This window comes from Procambarus clarkii, chromosome 78, assembly GCF_040958095.1.
Source record: "Procambarus clarkii isolate CNS0578487 chromosome 78, FALCON_Pclarkii_2.0, whole genome shotgun sequence".
Taxonomy (NCBI): domain Eukaryota; kingdom Metazoa; phylum Arthropoda; class Malacostraca; order Decapoda; family Cambaridae; genus Procambarus; species Procambarus clarkii.
The window spans coordinates 8,036,577-8,053,052 of NC_091227.1; the positions used below are offsets into that span (position 1 = coordinate 8,036,577).

Genomic DNA, 16,476 nt, shown 5'->3' on the forward strand with positions numbered 1-16,476 from the left:
AGGCAGCATCCTAGGCCCTCTCCTATTTTTTTGTATACATCAGTGATCTGCTTCATGTCTCTAACATTCTTACACCTATATTATTTGCTGATGATACTACCCTCATCTACTTAAGTCTCCATCCCATACACTTTAAATAATGTTGTAAACAATGAACTAAAAAAAAAATCACTAATGGACATCAACCAACAAACTTGCACTAAACATAGAAAAGACCTACTACAGTGCATCTTATTTGGAAGCAAAACAACAAATGCAATTCAGCTTCAGATAGACAATAAAAATGATGTAAAGTTCCTTGGCCTATACTTAGACAAGAGACTCAACTTCAGCACCCACTTACAACCCATAACCAAGAAAGTCTCAAAAATGGTTTGTATACTGTACACTCTAAAATCAGATATTATGTTCCAAACTCTGCTCTCCTCTCCTCTCACTATACTAATACTCGCTAATACTCCTCTCACTAATATATATCTTATCTTATACAGTGTATGGTATCTGTGCATGGGGCTTAACCTTTGCAAACTACCTCAAGCCCATCATCACCCAGCAAAAATCTACTTTCAGAACAATAACAAGCTCTGCTTTCTGACAATACTCAGCCCCCCTGTTTAAATCCCTAAACGTGCTAAACATAAACTTACTCCACACATTCTCTTGTGCCAATTACATTTACAAAACCCGTTCTTAAGTGCAAACCCTGTTCTGAAACTCTTCCTGGATAGATGTAATAGGACACATAATCACCACACCAGAAATAAATATATCTTTGATATTCCCAGAGTCAAACTTAATCTGTGTAAAAACACTGCAAATAAAGGGACCTGGTCTCTGGAACTCGCTCCGTATCGAATTGAAAAACTGTCAAACTTTTGCCTTATTCAAAAAATAAAACCAAAAAGTACCTAATTTTATCTTCATAGTCTCCTACCTAGTGCTTGAAACAAACACTAGATATCTAGTGCTACCCAATCTCCCAATATATGTACCATATGTACCCAAGCCATACAACTTTACCATTGTAATCCTTGCTTTTGATTTTTGATTGTTGCCATCGGAGGCAGCTAGTTTATTGTGCACCCCATACTCGTCCTGTGAGCAGTAGCACAAAAGCATTACAGAGGGCACAAAAGGTCTTTATCAGACCTCATCTTGGATTATTACATAAACAATTTCATCTATCCTTCACACCTTATAGTTACATGTCAGCTAGTTACAGAGAATGTTCTATTTCAAGAGCTATATATTTACAGTAAGTCGTCATACATTAATGGTAGGTCTTATCGCTAATACATAATTGTTTGAGCAATGGAGATATTACAGCCATAGAGGAGCTGCTGTTTATTATTAGTCTTCACAATACCGAGTTTCTTAATCTTGTATGTCATTTATCTACTGGGAGCGAAATATGGATACAGCGCAAGGATTTCAGGTATTTTATCCTTGGTAATAAGATAGGTTGCCATATCATACAGCGTTAGCTTAGATTCATCTCTAAATGGCTCAATTTTACTACAATCCAAGATATAGTCCTTGCTGTTATCTTATATCATGGTGGTTATACTAAACACAAGGTATAATGCAGTTTACTGCATTATACCTTGCAATAATCCTCAAATTTTGCTACAATGTACCTGTGGATTGCACTTAAATTTACTTTAATGTCCCCACTAATCCTGTCAAATTTCTTATACAATGTATTTTTATACTTTCTTTCAATGTACCTGTAAATTTTTGTTTTTTTAAATTTTGCTAGAAATTACCTTCTTAAAATTATTTGTTAGATTAAGGATCTGCCCAAAACGCTATGCGTGCTTGTGGCTTTACAAGAATGTAAAACTTCAAAGCTCTGTACTCTCATAAACCCAATGTACTTTTTTGTACATAAATAAATAAAAAATAAAATAATAAAATAAATATAAGTAGTAGACATAATACTGTAGAGGGAAAAATACATAGGTTAGAAACACAGGGTCCAAGAGCTTTTAGCTCGTTTCTGCAGGCACACACAGTAAAAACACTCCCAACACTATGGGCTGATTTCACAGAGTGAAATTATAATTTCAACTTGCTATACGAAGGGCAACTATCAAGAGAATCCGTTAATAAAAGATTTAACCACATCGAGATTCCACCATATAACAAATATATGCGACGATAAACATTTGTTGTTATACTTGCATTCCATGTAATTTGTGTTATACGGTACAATACTAGCATATAGGAAATAGTTTGAAAATTAGTAATGAAGTAATGCTTGCAGAGCCAAACGAAGACTCGCACAGTGGATGTGTGCTGTTCAGGCTTCACCAGAATACCAGCTGATGACCGATGCATCCCCATCTGCTCACAGGATTGCATACATGGGGTCTGCATCAAACCTGACGAATGTCGGTGTGAAGCTGGATACTCTGGGCCCAGTTGTAACATAAGTAAGTGCCAAAGTGTTTTCCATATGTTTTAATACAGTAATTTTGAAGTCACTTACATTTAACATTTATCTAAAATATTTATATATTTTTAAGTTTTCTTTTCTAAGATGGCCATTGATTCTACAGTAAATTGAAGTTACTCATTAATATTTATATACTAATTTTTATACATCTTAAATTGCTTCCTGATCATTGGCACATTTAAAGCTATTCATTGCCTTTGGATTGTAGGTGACTGGGAGTTTGATTATGACCACATCACAGTTCACAATGGTCTAATTCCATGCTCTGGTCCTGAGTGTTATTATTGTGAGTAAAACAAAAAAAGTTTTCCTGACACCCACCTCTAACTTAGATGACACCAATGTACATGGGCTAAATTACTGCTTAGTGTGAGCTGCTGCTAATACTATCAAAGGACAGATGTAGAAAGGTGGCTTCTTGTGTTTTTAACTAATTAATTAAATGTATAATATATTGAATTAAATGGAAAAAGTCACCAAAGAGCACAATATTGATAAAAAGAAACTTGGGTAGGGTTCAGGTATTACTGTTCAAGTACTATATTTATTTATAATCATAAGTATTCATATTTGTCAGATTAATTTATTGAGCACTGTGTGATTAGTTTAGGCTATATTGCAACCTCCACAATCAATACTCAAAATTTTAGAATTTAGTTATTACTGGAACGGTTCCCCTTGATTTGGAAGAGAACGTGGATGGTGTCTCAATTGTTGAGACACCATAGGGCTCAAATAGGTTCCAAAGAATGACTTTGGTTTGTTGGTTTATCCTCGACCTCTTCTTTTCAAAATGCCCATTCCTTGTCCAACATCTTCGATCTCTCGATTCCAAGGTTTGACATACAGTGTCGAGTCCAATTAATGGTGAATGGAATGTCGAGTCGATTTTGGCTTGTTTTCCTAGATCTGAGAGATACTGCCACATTCCTGGTCACCCTCAGGTCCAACTTTGCTAAGGCTCATAGTGGGAAATATCCGCTGTAACTTTCAAGCTTTTAAATTTGGATTAAACTTTGCTTCAGAATCATTACCATTCTTACTTGGGTAGTGTTTCACCATCTTTTAGTTCTAAGTACCTAAGTTTTGACTTATAACTAGCTGGTTTTGCCTCCATGCCATCAAATTGTCTGTTGAGCAGGGATCTGACATTTGGTCAGTTGGTACAATTTGGATTTATAATCGACTGGTATCAGTGTCAGTTGACTCCTTTCCAGTTATTAACACGGTTGGGATTGGATGTCCACCCTCTTTTTCTTAGGCTGTAGATGATGATGGGTGGGTGTTGTGTGGCGTGGCACTGCCATCTGCTACTAGTTGGGTAGATTGCCAGGGATACAGATCAGATTGGTGATCTGTATGCTGCCTATTTGTGGTTTGAACAAGTCTTTAGGTTTATGGAAAGTATTTTTCTATCTACATTCTGAGCTACATTAAATAGTCTTGAGTTTCTCTAGCAGTACATGACTTGATTTGGATACTTTAAAAAGCTCCCCATCTCTCAGTTGTGGAATGTTAAGTGGCTGGCAGTGCTACAGGTACTGTTCAGAGATGAGCAAGATCTTGCCGTAGGGGCCAACTGAATGGTATGGATCAGAAAATATAGTTAACGTTGTTGCCATTATGATTATATTTCAAAATTGTCATTTATATATTATTTGTTTAAATATTTACAAGGTTATATTCTATCACTTTCCACTAGAAAACTCTGTGAAAAATAGCATAAAGAGATGAAATGCTTTGAATATCAGGTGTTAACTCTTATCTAGTACTAGTTGATACCTGGTTGATACCTGGTTGATGGGGTTCTGGAAGTTCTTCTACTCCCCAAGCCCGGCCCGAGGCCAGGCTTGACTTGTGAGAGTTTGGTCCACTAGGCTGTTGCTTGGAGCGGCCCGCAGGCCCACGTACCCACCACAGCCCGGTTGGTCCGGCACTCCTTGAAGGAATAAATCTAGTTTCCTCTTGAAGATGTCCACGGTTGTTCCGGCAATATTTCTTATGCTTGCTGGGAGGACGTTGAACAACCGCGGACCTCTGATGTTTATACAGTGTTCTCTGATTGTGCCTATGGCACCTCTGCTCTTCACTGGTTCTATTCTACACTGGTTCTATAGTACAATAGGAGTTAATCTTTGTTTTGGAGGTTGCACTCTTTAGTACAGTATTATAAAAAAATAGGATGTCAAGTTTATAAAACACACACACTTGTTGGAGCAGCCAAATATTTAGCGAGTGAGGGAGCCTTACTCAGAAAAATTACATGCTGCATATTATTTGTATGAATTGATTTTCTCCAATGTACAATACTGTACCCAGTACAGTAATACAGCACAGTATAGTGGAACTGTATATCTTGGTCCCATTTGATAATATTAGCATACTAAAAAAACAATATTCACTGGTTGCGGTTCTTGGTGGTGGTAGCATTGGTCTTTACATTTGGGTCTTGGCTGAAAAAGGTGGGTGTTGAGGTATGCGTGGGGGTGTTGGCAGGACTTGCCTTGAGATAGTGTCCACATAAAAATGTATTTGGAAGTCTTTCGTATCAGAAAGTCATGCTGAAATATAATCACATTTCCTAAAAAAATGTAGCATCCTGGAAGAGTGGAATGTGTTCTCGTGTGTAATGAAGCAGTCACTTATTGGCCCTAAATAAGTAGTCCCCCATGTAAAAGACACTCCATAGCTGTTCTATGAGACATGACAAGGCCTGTTCAGGATGCTTGTGGGAAATTTTGAGCAAAAGGGTTTGCTTGTGGTGGTTGGGTCTTGATTAACCAAGCTTGGGTTACTTGAATTGTGTAATATTATATACCTGGTTTGGCAATACTTTGTTGTTAACTAAATTGCAATTTCATAAATTATCCATAAATGTTTTTAATGATCATTCATAAAGGGAAATCAAATAAAGAATTTAAGCTTTAATTTAGTTGGCTGTAAGGTGTAATCTGCGTCCTATTGGCAAGAATCAAGACAGTCATGTGGCATTCTTGGTACTTGTGCCATGGGTATCTTTGCAAGCAGATATTGTGTCTGCAGGGCCATTAGCCCTTTCACTGTAAATTACATCCTTCAATACAAAAGTAGTGTTTTGAGCATTATGGAATGTCCCTTTTTGAGGCCTTTTAAGTTTCCCTAAGCATATGCCCTGGTACCTCAGGAGCAGGGAATAAAATTGTGCCCCTTCAACAGAGGCAAGGGTAAAACAGTGGATGCCATAAATCACCATGCCATGAGGGGAAATCCCTACCAAAAATTGGAACAGTTTAAGGAAGTAAGTGGTAGAGGCCAAAACCATCACTATCAAAGACATTTGATGAAAATTACAGAAGATGGACACCACGAGCATAGCTCTCATCCTTTAACTGCAGTACACTTTGAGACAAACGGGGAAATGAAATTAGTGCATTGCTGTTCTGAATTCAATTGAAAACTCATTTAATGTTAGTGACAACCTCTTAATATTATTCTGTTAATACTTATGAATGTTTGCATTACGTAAACAATGTCATTGTGATTAAATTTTGAGGAAGGTCCTTTCAGTATCTTTCCTAGCTATATGCTCTGGAACAGACCAGATAAAAGTACAGAAAATATACAAAGCTCTGTGTGGTGTTTAGCCCCATAGAAATAAGTAGCCGTTCAAGCTGTCCTGCTTTTTTCAATATAAGAGAGAGAACAGATTTACAATTGGACACTCTTCAAACCACTCGACACTCCCTACTGACAACTCTGGGCAACACGATCACCATCAGATGGCAGTCTTGCAGAAGCTCTTACATCTGGTGCTTGATAAGTGTCATTTTCCTCTAATGCCCATTTGTCCTCGAACAGGAAGAGTCGCCATTTTGTGGAGTGGGGCTAATTCTGATTGTGTGCCACTGACATTCTAGTCATGCTTACATTGTTTGTGTTACCTTCCTTGGGGCCAATGTGCTAGGACCATCAGCCACCAATGGCTCTTTAGTGGGGCCTCTTGAGGCTTACTGAAGTGATTAGATTTTTCTTGAGTGATGCCTTCACAACAAGACTTTTAAGGGTCTTGTTTTCTAACAGATCTTTGCTATCAAGTTATTTCACTAATGAAATTAAGAGTCCACCATAAGTTTTGATCACCATCTTGTTTTGAGACTTGTTTTTTGGGTGCATTAATGCATTATGACTCATAAACATTGATGAGAGTTCTTTCTCTTTGGTGATGAGCTCGATTCAACGATTTCCTGCAGAGTACTTTTTTGTGGCCGATTCATTGACCATGTGAATGGTCAGTTTTCCTAAGTTTTCCCTTTTCCCTTAAATTCTTTATCAAACTGTGACAGTGCAGTGGTCATTAGCTCCCAGTGGCATCTCATATTTTAAGTGAAATTCATATTCCTCAGTTTAAAAAAAATACAGGTCTTATTTCTCCAATATGTTCCTTGATAGGTTGCCACATGAACCAGGGAGTGGTTCCTCTGCCGAGTCTATTAACCTTGCTTCTATTTATCATTTCCACCATGAGCCCTTCATAACCAGTGTACTGTATTTCACTGATCAAAATCCCCAAACAGTTTTAGAATCTTTCTCTTGCTCTCCATGTCACTGTGGCTGCCTTTTTCAATTATCTTCCGGCATTTTTCATGTATTTAGTGAAGGGTTGTAAATACCTGTACTCATTGATTTATACAAATTACAGTATTGATGATTGAGTTACCGAGAGTCATTTGCAGTGTGTGTCAAGTGGTTTGAAGGGTTTGTGCATATCATGATGAGCAGTTCGTTCATCACTCCATTACTTCCTTACCCTGTTTTGAAGAAAGCAAAGTAGTTTGCAAGGTTAATTATATCTCTGAGGTCAAGATCACCATGAGCCTAGTATATTGTTTGCCTGGTTTTATTCACAGCATAGGGGGAGCTTCCATAGCTAGGGGAAGCTACCATACTTAGGGGGAGCTACCATAGCTAGGGGGAGCTACCATAGCTAGGGGGAGCTACCATAGCTCAGAAATGGGCATTTCACTTCACCTGGCACATTATTTTTTTTAAATGGTGCATTGTTTATTAACAAAATATTGTTGTTTTTTATAATGTTATGTACTGTGTTTGTGTAATTGTTTTACAGTTTTCTATTGTTAACTTACCCTGTTCCTATTTATTCCTCGGTCCACAGAAATGAGGGGTAAGTCATTTCGTAACTGTGGCTCATTCAGTCTTAGTAGTGAAGATATAGTTCTGTAGTGGTAACTATGTGCAGTACAATATATATATTTTAACATGATGAAATTTCACAAACTATGATTTTCTGTGTTGCTTTTGTTTACAATTCATTATTTCTTATATATGGCTGCTGCTATTTGTTTTAAATGGACCACATCCACTTTCTTAAAGTTATCATTAAGACGTCTGCTATATATATATGTGAGCATTGGAACCGAGTGTCTTCAAGAGCATTTATTTGTGTTTATTAGATATAGGTAAGTGATGTCTTTATCAACTGGCTAGTTAAGTTTGCAGAGGATGTACAGTACAGTATGTAAATTTTCATCATGCGTATGAAATGTTTACATTCATTAGTTGCAATACGAATCTGCATTGCTGTGGAACTGTACATTTGCAGATGCATTTTTGCAACCATTGTGCTAGCTTAAATATGCAGTTGATAATACTGATATTATGTACTAGTCTTGAAGGTTTATTGAAAAACCTAATGGAAAACCTAACATTTTAAGCTTTTAAATGCGTCATTCAAAATCTGAACATTTTGAATGCATAATAAAAATATGTAACGTACAGAATTTGCATTGTCATGTAAAATTGCATGAGCTAGTGGCCACTCTTCATCAATGTCCAATATGTGCTCTTTAGCGAGGATTCTCAATGTTATAAATGTAATATTTAATTTTTGAGTGATTTTAATAGCTACATTTGATAATTTTTGTGTCTGCAAATATTTTAATTTATTAACCCTTTTTATGATTCTAATTGCTATCTGCCATAACACTCTGTGCTTGAATTGTCATATGAGATTCTGTTTACATTAGTTTTTTAGTTATTTTTTGTCACGGGCACTTGTCATGTAGGACTTGTAATAACTGAACCACATAAAGGTTAAGTGACCTAGCAATATCAAGAGATATACTGTTGGAGCTCGCTAATCTGGACCCCATTGATCCGGACCTTTGCATAATCAGGACAAAATAAAGTTCGAGTTTTGTCTGTAAAATTTCGCCAAACTCGGACAGAAATCTAGGTTACCGAGGGTTTTGGCTCTGAATTATTTAACTCTGAATTAACTCGGAGAGTTACTGAATGTAATTGGGAGACTTATGTTCATCAGAAAGGCCTTAGCAGTCAAAACCATTGCCATTCTAACCTTATCATGTAATTTTTTTTTTATTTTGTGTGGAAATATGAATTATGCTATATGTGGTCAAAATTGTGAATGTAAATTTTTAGACCTTTCCGGTAAGAATTATTGATAATCTGAGTGTGCGGCCAACTCAGAGAGGGGTGGGGGGGCCCCATGTGATCTGGATTAACGAGCATTGTCAGTAGACAGGCCAGTGTCTTGGATGTCCATTTGCTGAACTGTTTTCAGCCATATTGATGTTTGTAGTGAAGATACCAATTTTGCCTTTTTTTATTGTTCTAGTACCGAGGTGCATTAATGTTTATAATATGTTTTCATTGGTATTATGTAGCCTTATGTTTTTTTGTATTTATCATCAGTGCTCCTTATGCTTTGCTCTGCATGTTTCTTAATTTCTAATTCAGTAGTAGTATTAACTTTATACTCGATACAGTACTAGTGATGTGCCCTGAATACATAAGTAAATAAGCTTAGACTAGTTTGTTGATACTGTAATATTTATTATGCAGGTTTACTTAGTGCATTTGTCTGCTCATATTTAATTATAAACTAAATTAAAAAAACAAAATTCAATCACTTGAGTTACGTTACTGTTTCTTAGTTCATAAATTTAAGTAAATTAGCATTTTCTGAAACTTTCTTAAATGTTCTATTTATGCTTTAAGAACCTCTTAATTCTTGCAGCTTGTCCTGAGGGAAAATGGGGCATGGGATGTGTTCATGACTGCCCATGTCTACATGAAGGAAAATGTGATCCATTGTATGGCAACTGTTCATGCCATGCAGGATGGATTGGTCCTTATTGTGAAGAAAAGTGTCAAGGAGGATATTATGGTGTGGTGAGTTAATATATTTTCAGCATTGCTTGATAACTCTCTCATTTGTATCATACTCACTAAGCATGTCCGTCAATGTTTTCTGTCCCTATCCCTTACTATTTAAAAAAATCCATTTATATTTTTACATGCAATGGGCAGGCAGCAACCAGACAGTATTGAACTTTTTAATTACATTTATTAGTAAGGGAGGCACAAGACTCGCTCTCTGCAAGCATGCTGTGTAACTTCATGTAAGAGACTGTCAGGAAAGAAGGCCTATATAATGAAACACCAGCATTGATTCAGCAAACATAAATCTTGCCATGCAACTCTTAACAGAATTATGTTAAGGAAGGTGAATGAACTACATATTCATATGTTGGACACTGCAGTACAGGAGACAAATCCAGTAAATGGGGAAAACAGATGCTTTCATGTATAAAGGATTACCTTTATAGCCTTTATTTATCCCTATTTACAGGTAACGGTTTTTCCACCCTCCTATCTTATTGTGAGGTGTAGTCACTGTATATAAGTAAGCAATTTGAGAATAGCAAATCAGTACAATTTCCAGTGAAGAATGTAGCATTCGGCGTAGGCAGTTCTAATCATCTCCAAGACGCTACAGCTTCGACACAGAACAGGCAGCAGACTAGGACCGCATCCAGCTACAACGCTCTCCCACATAGAGCTCTGCGACTCCGGCCACACTCGGCTCTCAGCTCTGCTCTGCTCTGCTCCAAGCTCCGTCTCAACGTCTACGACACTGCTGTATCCAGGACTACTAAATGTGAAACTCGCTAAACACTGTGTAGCTAATCTACCCAACTATGTAACATAAACGTACGTTACATTGGTAACGTACGTTTGGTAGCTTGCTATAAAGGATTACCTTTATAGCAACCCGCCAAAACTTAAGTGAAAGAATCATGTGAGTGGAAGGAAGTTGAGCCCCACTACTTCCTATTCCATTAGTCCCTGGTTGCTTAATACCTGTTTGATGGGGTTCTGGGAGTTCTTCTACTTCCCCAAGCCCGGCCCGAGGCCAAACTTGACTTGAGTTGCTGTTGCTTGGAGCGGCCTGCAGTCCCACATATCCACCACAACCCGGTTGGTCCGGCACTCCTTGGAGAAAATGATCTAGTTTTCTCTTGTCCACGGTTGTTCCGGCAATATTATACTCGCTGGGAGGATGAAATTCCTCCCGTTGAGGAATCCTGTTGACTTTGTCATTCCCAATGTCTCGGTGTTCAAAAGAGAACTTGATGAGCACCTCCAAAGAATACCTGATCAACCAGGCTGCGATTCCTAAATTAGATGCCACTGTCTGCTACTGCTCGCAGTCTTAACAGCCTGGTTGACTAGACCGTTAACTAGGAGGCCTGGTTGGTGAAAGGGCCATGGGTACATGGATTCCTGGAACCATCACAAATTAGTCGGATGAATTGTGGACAGACTACATGAATAGTTTAGTAGTTAAGTGGCTGCTAGAGTTCAGCTACAACTAGCTAATGCAAGGTGTTGAGTGTTGAGGAAAGGCAGCTGAACACAATGTTTCATCTGGGATAGAAGCAACAATAGGAGCCAAAGGAAAAATCACAAAGCCACATATTGAGGTACACATTAACTGAACAATGTTGGCAGCATATGTAATGTTGGTAATCATAAGGACTGCCTTTATGACTCTGAGCAGTGTCTTCCAGTTCAGAATGCTCCTTACTGCATATATATAAGATCACACTCAAGTATGTGGCCCCATGCATGAAGCACTCCCAAAAGCTTCTGTTCACCAAGCAGTACATAAGTACCTAGAATATAGGCAACTGTTGTGGATTGGATTCTGGGACAGTAATTGGTTATGGGGACCTTGATAAGCTAAATTAGCCTCCTGACTCAAACAATAGGAAACCATAATGATGCTAGAGAAATTTCAGTGGTATATGACCCGTGCCCAACTGCCAGGCAGGCGACCAGAATTATGGACAGCCAATGCTAGTACAGTACTTATCACTGGCAGCAACCTCAACAATCATTCACAGCACCACCCCACTTCTTCATAACACTGTCATATACGTTACAAATGCATTCACACTACAAACCATTCCCAGTAAGGCTGATACCTTAATCACTACATTGCTCATATTTAGTTCTGATGCTACTGAAATTTAGCATTATAAAATGGATTCCAATTTTATACTTTGTAGCTGGCATGTCTGAGCATGAGAAAATGGTTGTGGTACATAGGGTTATGTAGTACATTGTGGTGGTAGTAGTAATAACAATATAAATAATAATAGTACTAGCACTAATAGTGCAGTAGTAGGTAGAAGTAGATGTAATATTAAGATTAAAATCATTCTCCTTCCTTCCTATGAAATTGTTATGCCCAATTTTTCAATCTGACAAGGTAGAATCTCAACTAATTTCCCTTCCTCTTGCCTACATCCTCTTCCTATTTCTCACACTTTCAACTGATTTATTCTCATATGAAGTAGTCAGTCTTCAAAGTTTTAAAAATGTGTTGTACAAAAACAAAAAACTATTGCTTCCTATTCTCACTTGCATATCAGTTTTAAAAGAACTTTGAAATGTGTGCCAAATAATATTTAATTGTAGATGTGATATAGCATTAATTCATTAGAATTTAATATGAAAGTTCATGTAGTTAACCCAGTAGGTGTTTATAACATAATTTAACATTTTTCTTTTTTGGGAAAATACATGCATGCAATAATGTTGACACTGCAATGATAGGACTGCAAGGATCGGTGTCGATGTCAGAACAGCGGGACATGTGATCATGTGTCCGGAGCCTGTCAGTGTCCACCAGGCTGGACTGGTCCCCTCTGTGAGAAATCTTGCCCTGAGGGAACCCATGGCACAGCTTGCAGCAACAAGTGCCAGTGCCAGAATGGAGGCCACTGTGATCCAGTTACAGGAAAATGTCGATGTCCATCAGGTTGGACTGTAAGTAGTGATACCTACTTTGATCATTAATCTGTTGCTATTTTATATCAGTATATTATTGAAGTTGCATAAAATACATACAAAATCTTGGTACACAAAATATGTTCGAGTAAATTTGCTCGAGACATTTTGACATAGGCCGACATGTGGATGTCATCCTTGGCACACTCCACTCGGGGGTACTCACAGCTCTGCATCATCAGTAATAAAAGATTTGAGATCAGATTGATGATCCATTTTTTTTCCTCCTTTGCAGTAATTCTCAAGTTTCTTCCCATCTCAAGAATAGGGTAATAATGTTGATTTTTCATACAAGCATTCAAGTCAGTTGCAGTTTATGAAGGATATATAGTATATATAATGTATTGCAGGGTATCCCCATAAGTTTTGAACCATGGAACAAAAGTATGAAACCAGCTTTTATCTTTTATTCTACTTACAAATTGTATTCACTGCGTCTATTATTATAATGCACAAATGCAGATAAGATATCCAATCAGTATTCACGCTTAATAACCTTTGGTTCTAGACTTATGGAACACCCTATATGTATATACAATGAATTAAAAAGATGCAAGGTAAAATTGGTAAAGAATATAATACCTTTATGCTCAGTGTTGTTGTGATTTTCCAATTTCAGGGAGATGTGTGCGCCAACCCGTGTCCTCAGGGTACGTGGGGTCATAATTGCTCGGAACTGTGTGACTGTTATAATTCTGCAACATGTGATCATATAACTGGCCGCTGTAGGTGCCCTTCTGGATATGTGGGTAATAAGGTAAGCTCTCTTGTTTTGCCTCATCGATAATTGTCATTCATTGTTTTTTTTTAAACTGCCACTATGGATACTCTCAGGTAATTGAGTTACTGTAGGTGCTAAAATATTTGACACAAATTTCTTGACATTATTTTGTGTATCAACTATTTTTTTTTTTTTTCCCCAGCAGAAAGTTTGAAAAGAATAATCTATATTTATGTACATTATTTAATTCCTACAGTGTCAAGAAGAATGTCCTCTTGGTACTTACGGAGTCAATTGCACTGAAAGTTGCACCTGTCGCAATGAAGCAACGTGTTCACACATTAGCGGACGTTGCTTTTGTAAGGATGGGTGGCTTGGAAGCAATTGCTCTATTCCTGCTTGTCCTGCTAATCAGTACGGCCCAGGTTGCTCGCATATATGTTCCTGTGAAAAGGATAATACAGAGAGGTAAGAAATAAACTCTTTGTAGTGCCTCATTACGGTGTGGTGATTGATGCTGAAGCTAGAACATTTTCTAGTATTTCTCTATTTAAATGTTTCCTTTGTAATACTGTTTCTACAAGCTAATCCCAAAAGTATTATTTTACATAATTTTCCTGCCTTGATGTCACTTGCCAGTAATAAACTCAAATACTAGTACAGTACAGTATATTTATTTATTGACTATCCATTAATAGCTCATTGCATCTTCCATATTATTTAAAATAATCACGTGTTGTATAAACTAAGAAAAAATATCGTAATAGTCAAAGCTCTTTTTTTCTTTTTCCTCTCTCCTTCAGAGTATACAGTATTTGATTGCTATTGGGAACATATTAAGAATTTCTTTTGTTCATATTTGCAGTACATCTAAATGGTGATTTATCATAAATTATGAATTGCAATTTTATTCTCTTGCAGTTATGTATATTATTTACTCCCCTTTTACTCAATTATTATAACATATGGTTGCTGTCTAAGGTAAAGGTAAAATCTTACTGTGTCCTTGGACACAATGGTACCACATTTTGCCAGGCTAACAAACTGTGCTGCGTGCAGTGCACAGTTCATTGTGCTGCCTTGCAACTTGTGATGCAGGCAACATTTCAAATAGGAATGCAAGGTTATTATAGGTGTTAAGGAGATGCTAGGAAGCACTCAGGCCAATCTATAATAGCCAACAGAGGGCAGTTCATTTAAACTCTTAGTCTTCCAAGTCCTTTGGCATTGCTGGTGACTACAAATAGTTTCTTGCCAACTGTGAATTAATATGGTTGACCATCTGAAACCAATGCAGCAGGTGGCAGTATCATGTCCACCTTGGAGTTCTATGACTCTAGACCTCCCCCACTTGCTCCCTCACTGTCACATGTGCAGTCCGTAGGCTGGGACTGGATTTTCATTTAAGTTGGATTAAGTTAAGATCAGGGCAAATGAAAACTTGTGGGGTCAGGTAGATAAGAACAAGAGAAAGTGTGGGAGAAGATCACGGGTAGAATGATGTAAACAAGATCATGGCATTAGTGTATATCTTTAAGTTATCATATACTGTACTGTGTTTCAGATGTCACCCTTGGTTTGGAATTTGTGAATGCAAGGCAGGTTGGGCCGGGGAAACTTGCACTAGAGCATGTCCGTTTTACAAGTTTGGAGAGAAGTGTGCAAAGAACTGTCAATGTAGAAATGGTGCCTTTTGTGATCCAGTTGATGGAAACTGTATATGTGCTCCAGGTAAGATGCAACATATCATGTTATTAGAACATAAGAATGAAGGTAACTGCAGAAAGCCTATTGACCCATATGAGCCAGCTAGCTCCTCTTTATAGCCACTCAATAATCCACCCTCCTATTTATATCCACCCAATAATCCACCCTCCTATTTATATCCACTCAATAATCCACCCTCCTATTTATATCCACCCTCCTGTTTATATCCACCCTATTGTATTTCCTATGCACATTAACTTCAAAGATAAAAATGTGGGGGTACAGCAGCCCATTTTAAATTTTTCTCCCACTTATTTCTAAGCATGTATATTTATAGTACAGTATATACTACCTGTACCACTGATAAGGTATGAATAATAAGTTGTCAGGACTACATAATGGAAGATGATCTGACCTACTTGCATTCATTACCTTCCTACACAAGGATCAATTAAATAACTGCATGCTTGTTAGTGTTGGGGGGGTAATGGATGCACGTAGGTCAGATTGTCTTCCATTATTTATACCATGTTCATTACTAGTACATATGTACCATATACAGTATATGTATGTATACAGTCATACAATTGAGTAGAGAAAATTCTGGAGGTTGAAATCACACCATGCCTTTCTCCTGAAGCCCACATAAACAGGATATTGGCAGCATATACTAGGCTGGCCAAAATAAGAACGGTCTTTAGAAATTTATGTAAGGACTCGTTTAGAATATTTTATATCATGTATGTCAGACCAGTCCTGTAGTATGTAGCTCCCGAGGCATTAGAATTTTAGTGTCAGTAGTGAATAAATGGAGGTGATGGGAGGCATATTCCACACAATTTCAAATGTAGGAGTGAAAGAGACAAATAGCTGAGGAACCTATGCACCATTTTGAGAGGCGGGACCTAAGAGATGAAGCTCAACTAACTCGAGCACAATTAGGTTAATAGAATTGGATAGGCACACACATTGTACAGTACACTAATTAAATTTCAATAAAAAACAAACATTTCCAGTTGGGAAAAGATCTGTGCTTTCCATATATGCAATACATTCTCTTGCTAGAAAACATTATTCAAATTACTAAATTCCTAGCCCTAAGTGTTCCCAATGTATAGAATATCATTATAAATAAAATTAGCAGGCATACTGTTCACACGTAAATTTTTTTTGCATTTTAGAAGCAAAATAGAAAATATATAATTATTGTCTTGCCATTTTATTTTTAATTTCTAATAAAAATAACATGAATGCAATTTTCTTATTTACTATTAATTGTTATAATGTTTATAATTGTAGCAGTTTTGAAGAAAATGATGAAAATATTCATGTACAAATTGACTGAAACAAAAAATTACCAAGCTTGCAAATTTATTCATATACTGTACATATTTAAAAATATGTACATACATAATATGTACATAAAATATGT

General features: G+C 37.2%; 1 protein-coding gene across 9 annotated transcripts in view; it reads left to right on the forward strand.

The window, feature by feature from the left end:
• The window catches only part of LOC138357368 (protein draper-like), a 79,802-nt gene that overhangs the window by 4,057 nt on the left and 59,269 nt on the right, over positions 1-16,476 (forward strand). For 8 of the 9 annotated variants that reach the window (XR_011224944.1, XM_069314044.1, XM_069314045.1 and 5 more), the window contains exons 3-9: positions 2,267-2,435; positions 2,667-2,744; positions 9,495-9,649; positions 12,383-12,595; positions 13,236-13,373; positions 13,594-13,805; positions 14,902-15,068. Coding sequence is in view for 8 of the 9 variants with exons in the window: in XM_069314044.1 (XP_069170145.1) it covers positions 2,267-2,435; positions 2,667-2,744; positions 9,495-9,649; positions 12,383-12,595; positions 13,236-13,373; positions 13,594-13,805; positions 14,902-15,068 (1,132 nt within the window). In the remaining variant the exon portion in view is untranslated. The remainder of the gene's footprint in view (positions 1-2,266; positions 2,436-2,666; positions 2,745-9,494; positions 9,650-12,382; positions 12,596-13,235; positions 13,374-13,593; positions 13,806-14,901; positions 15,069-16,476) is intronic. The other variant, XM_069314040.1, reaches the window with a different exon arrangement.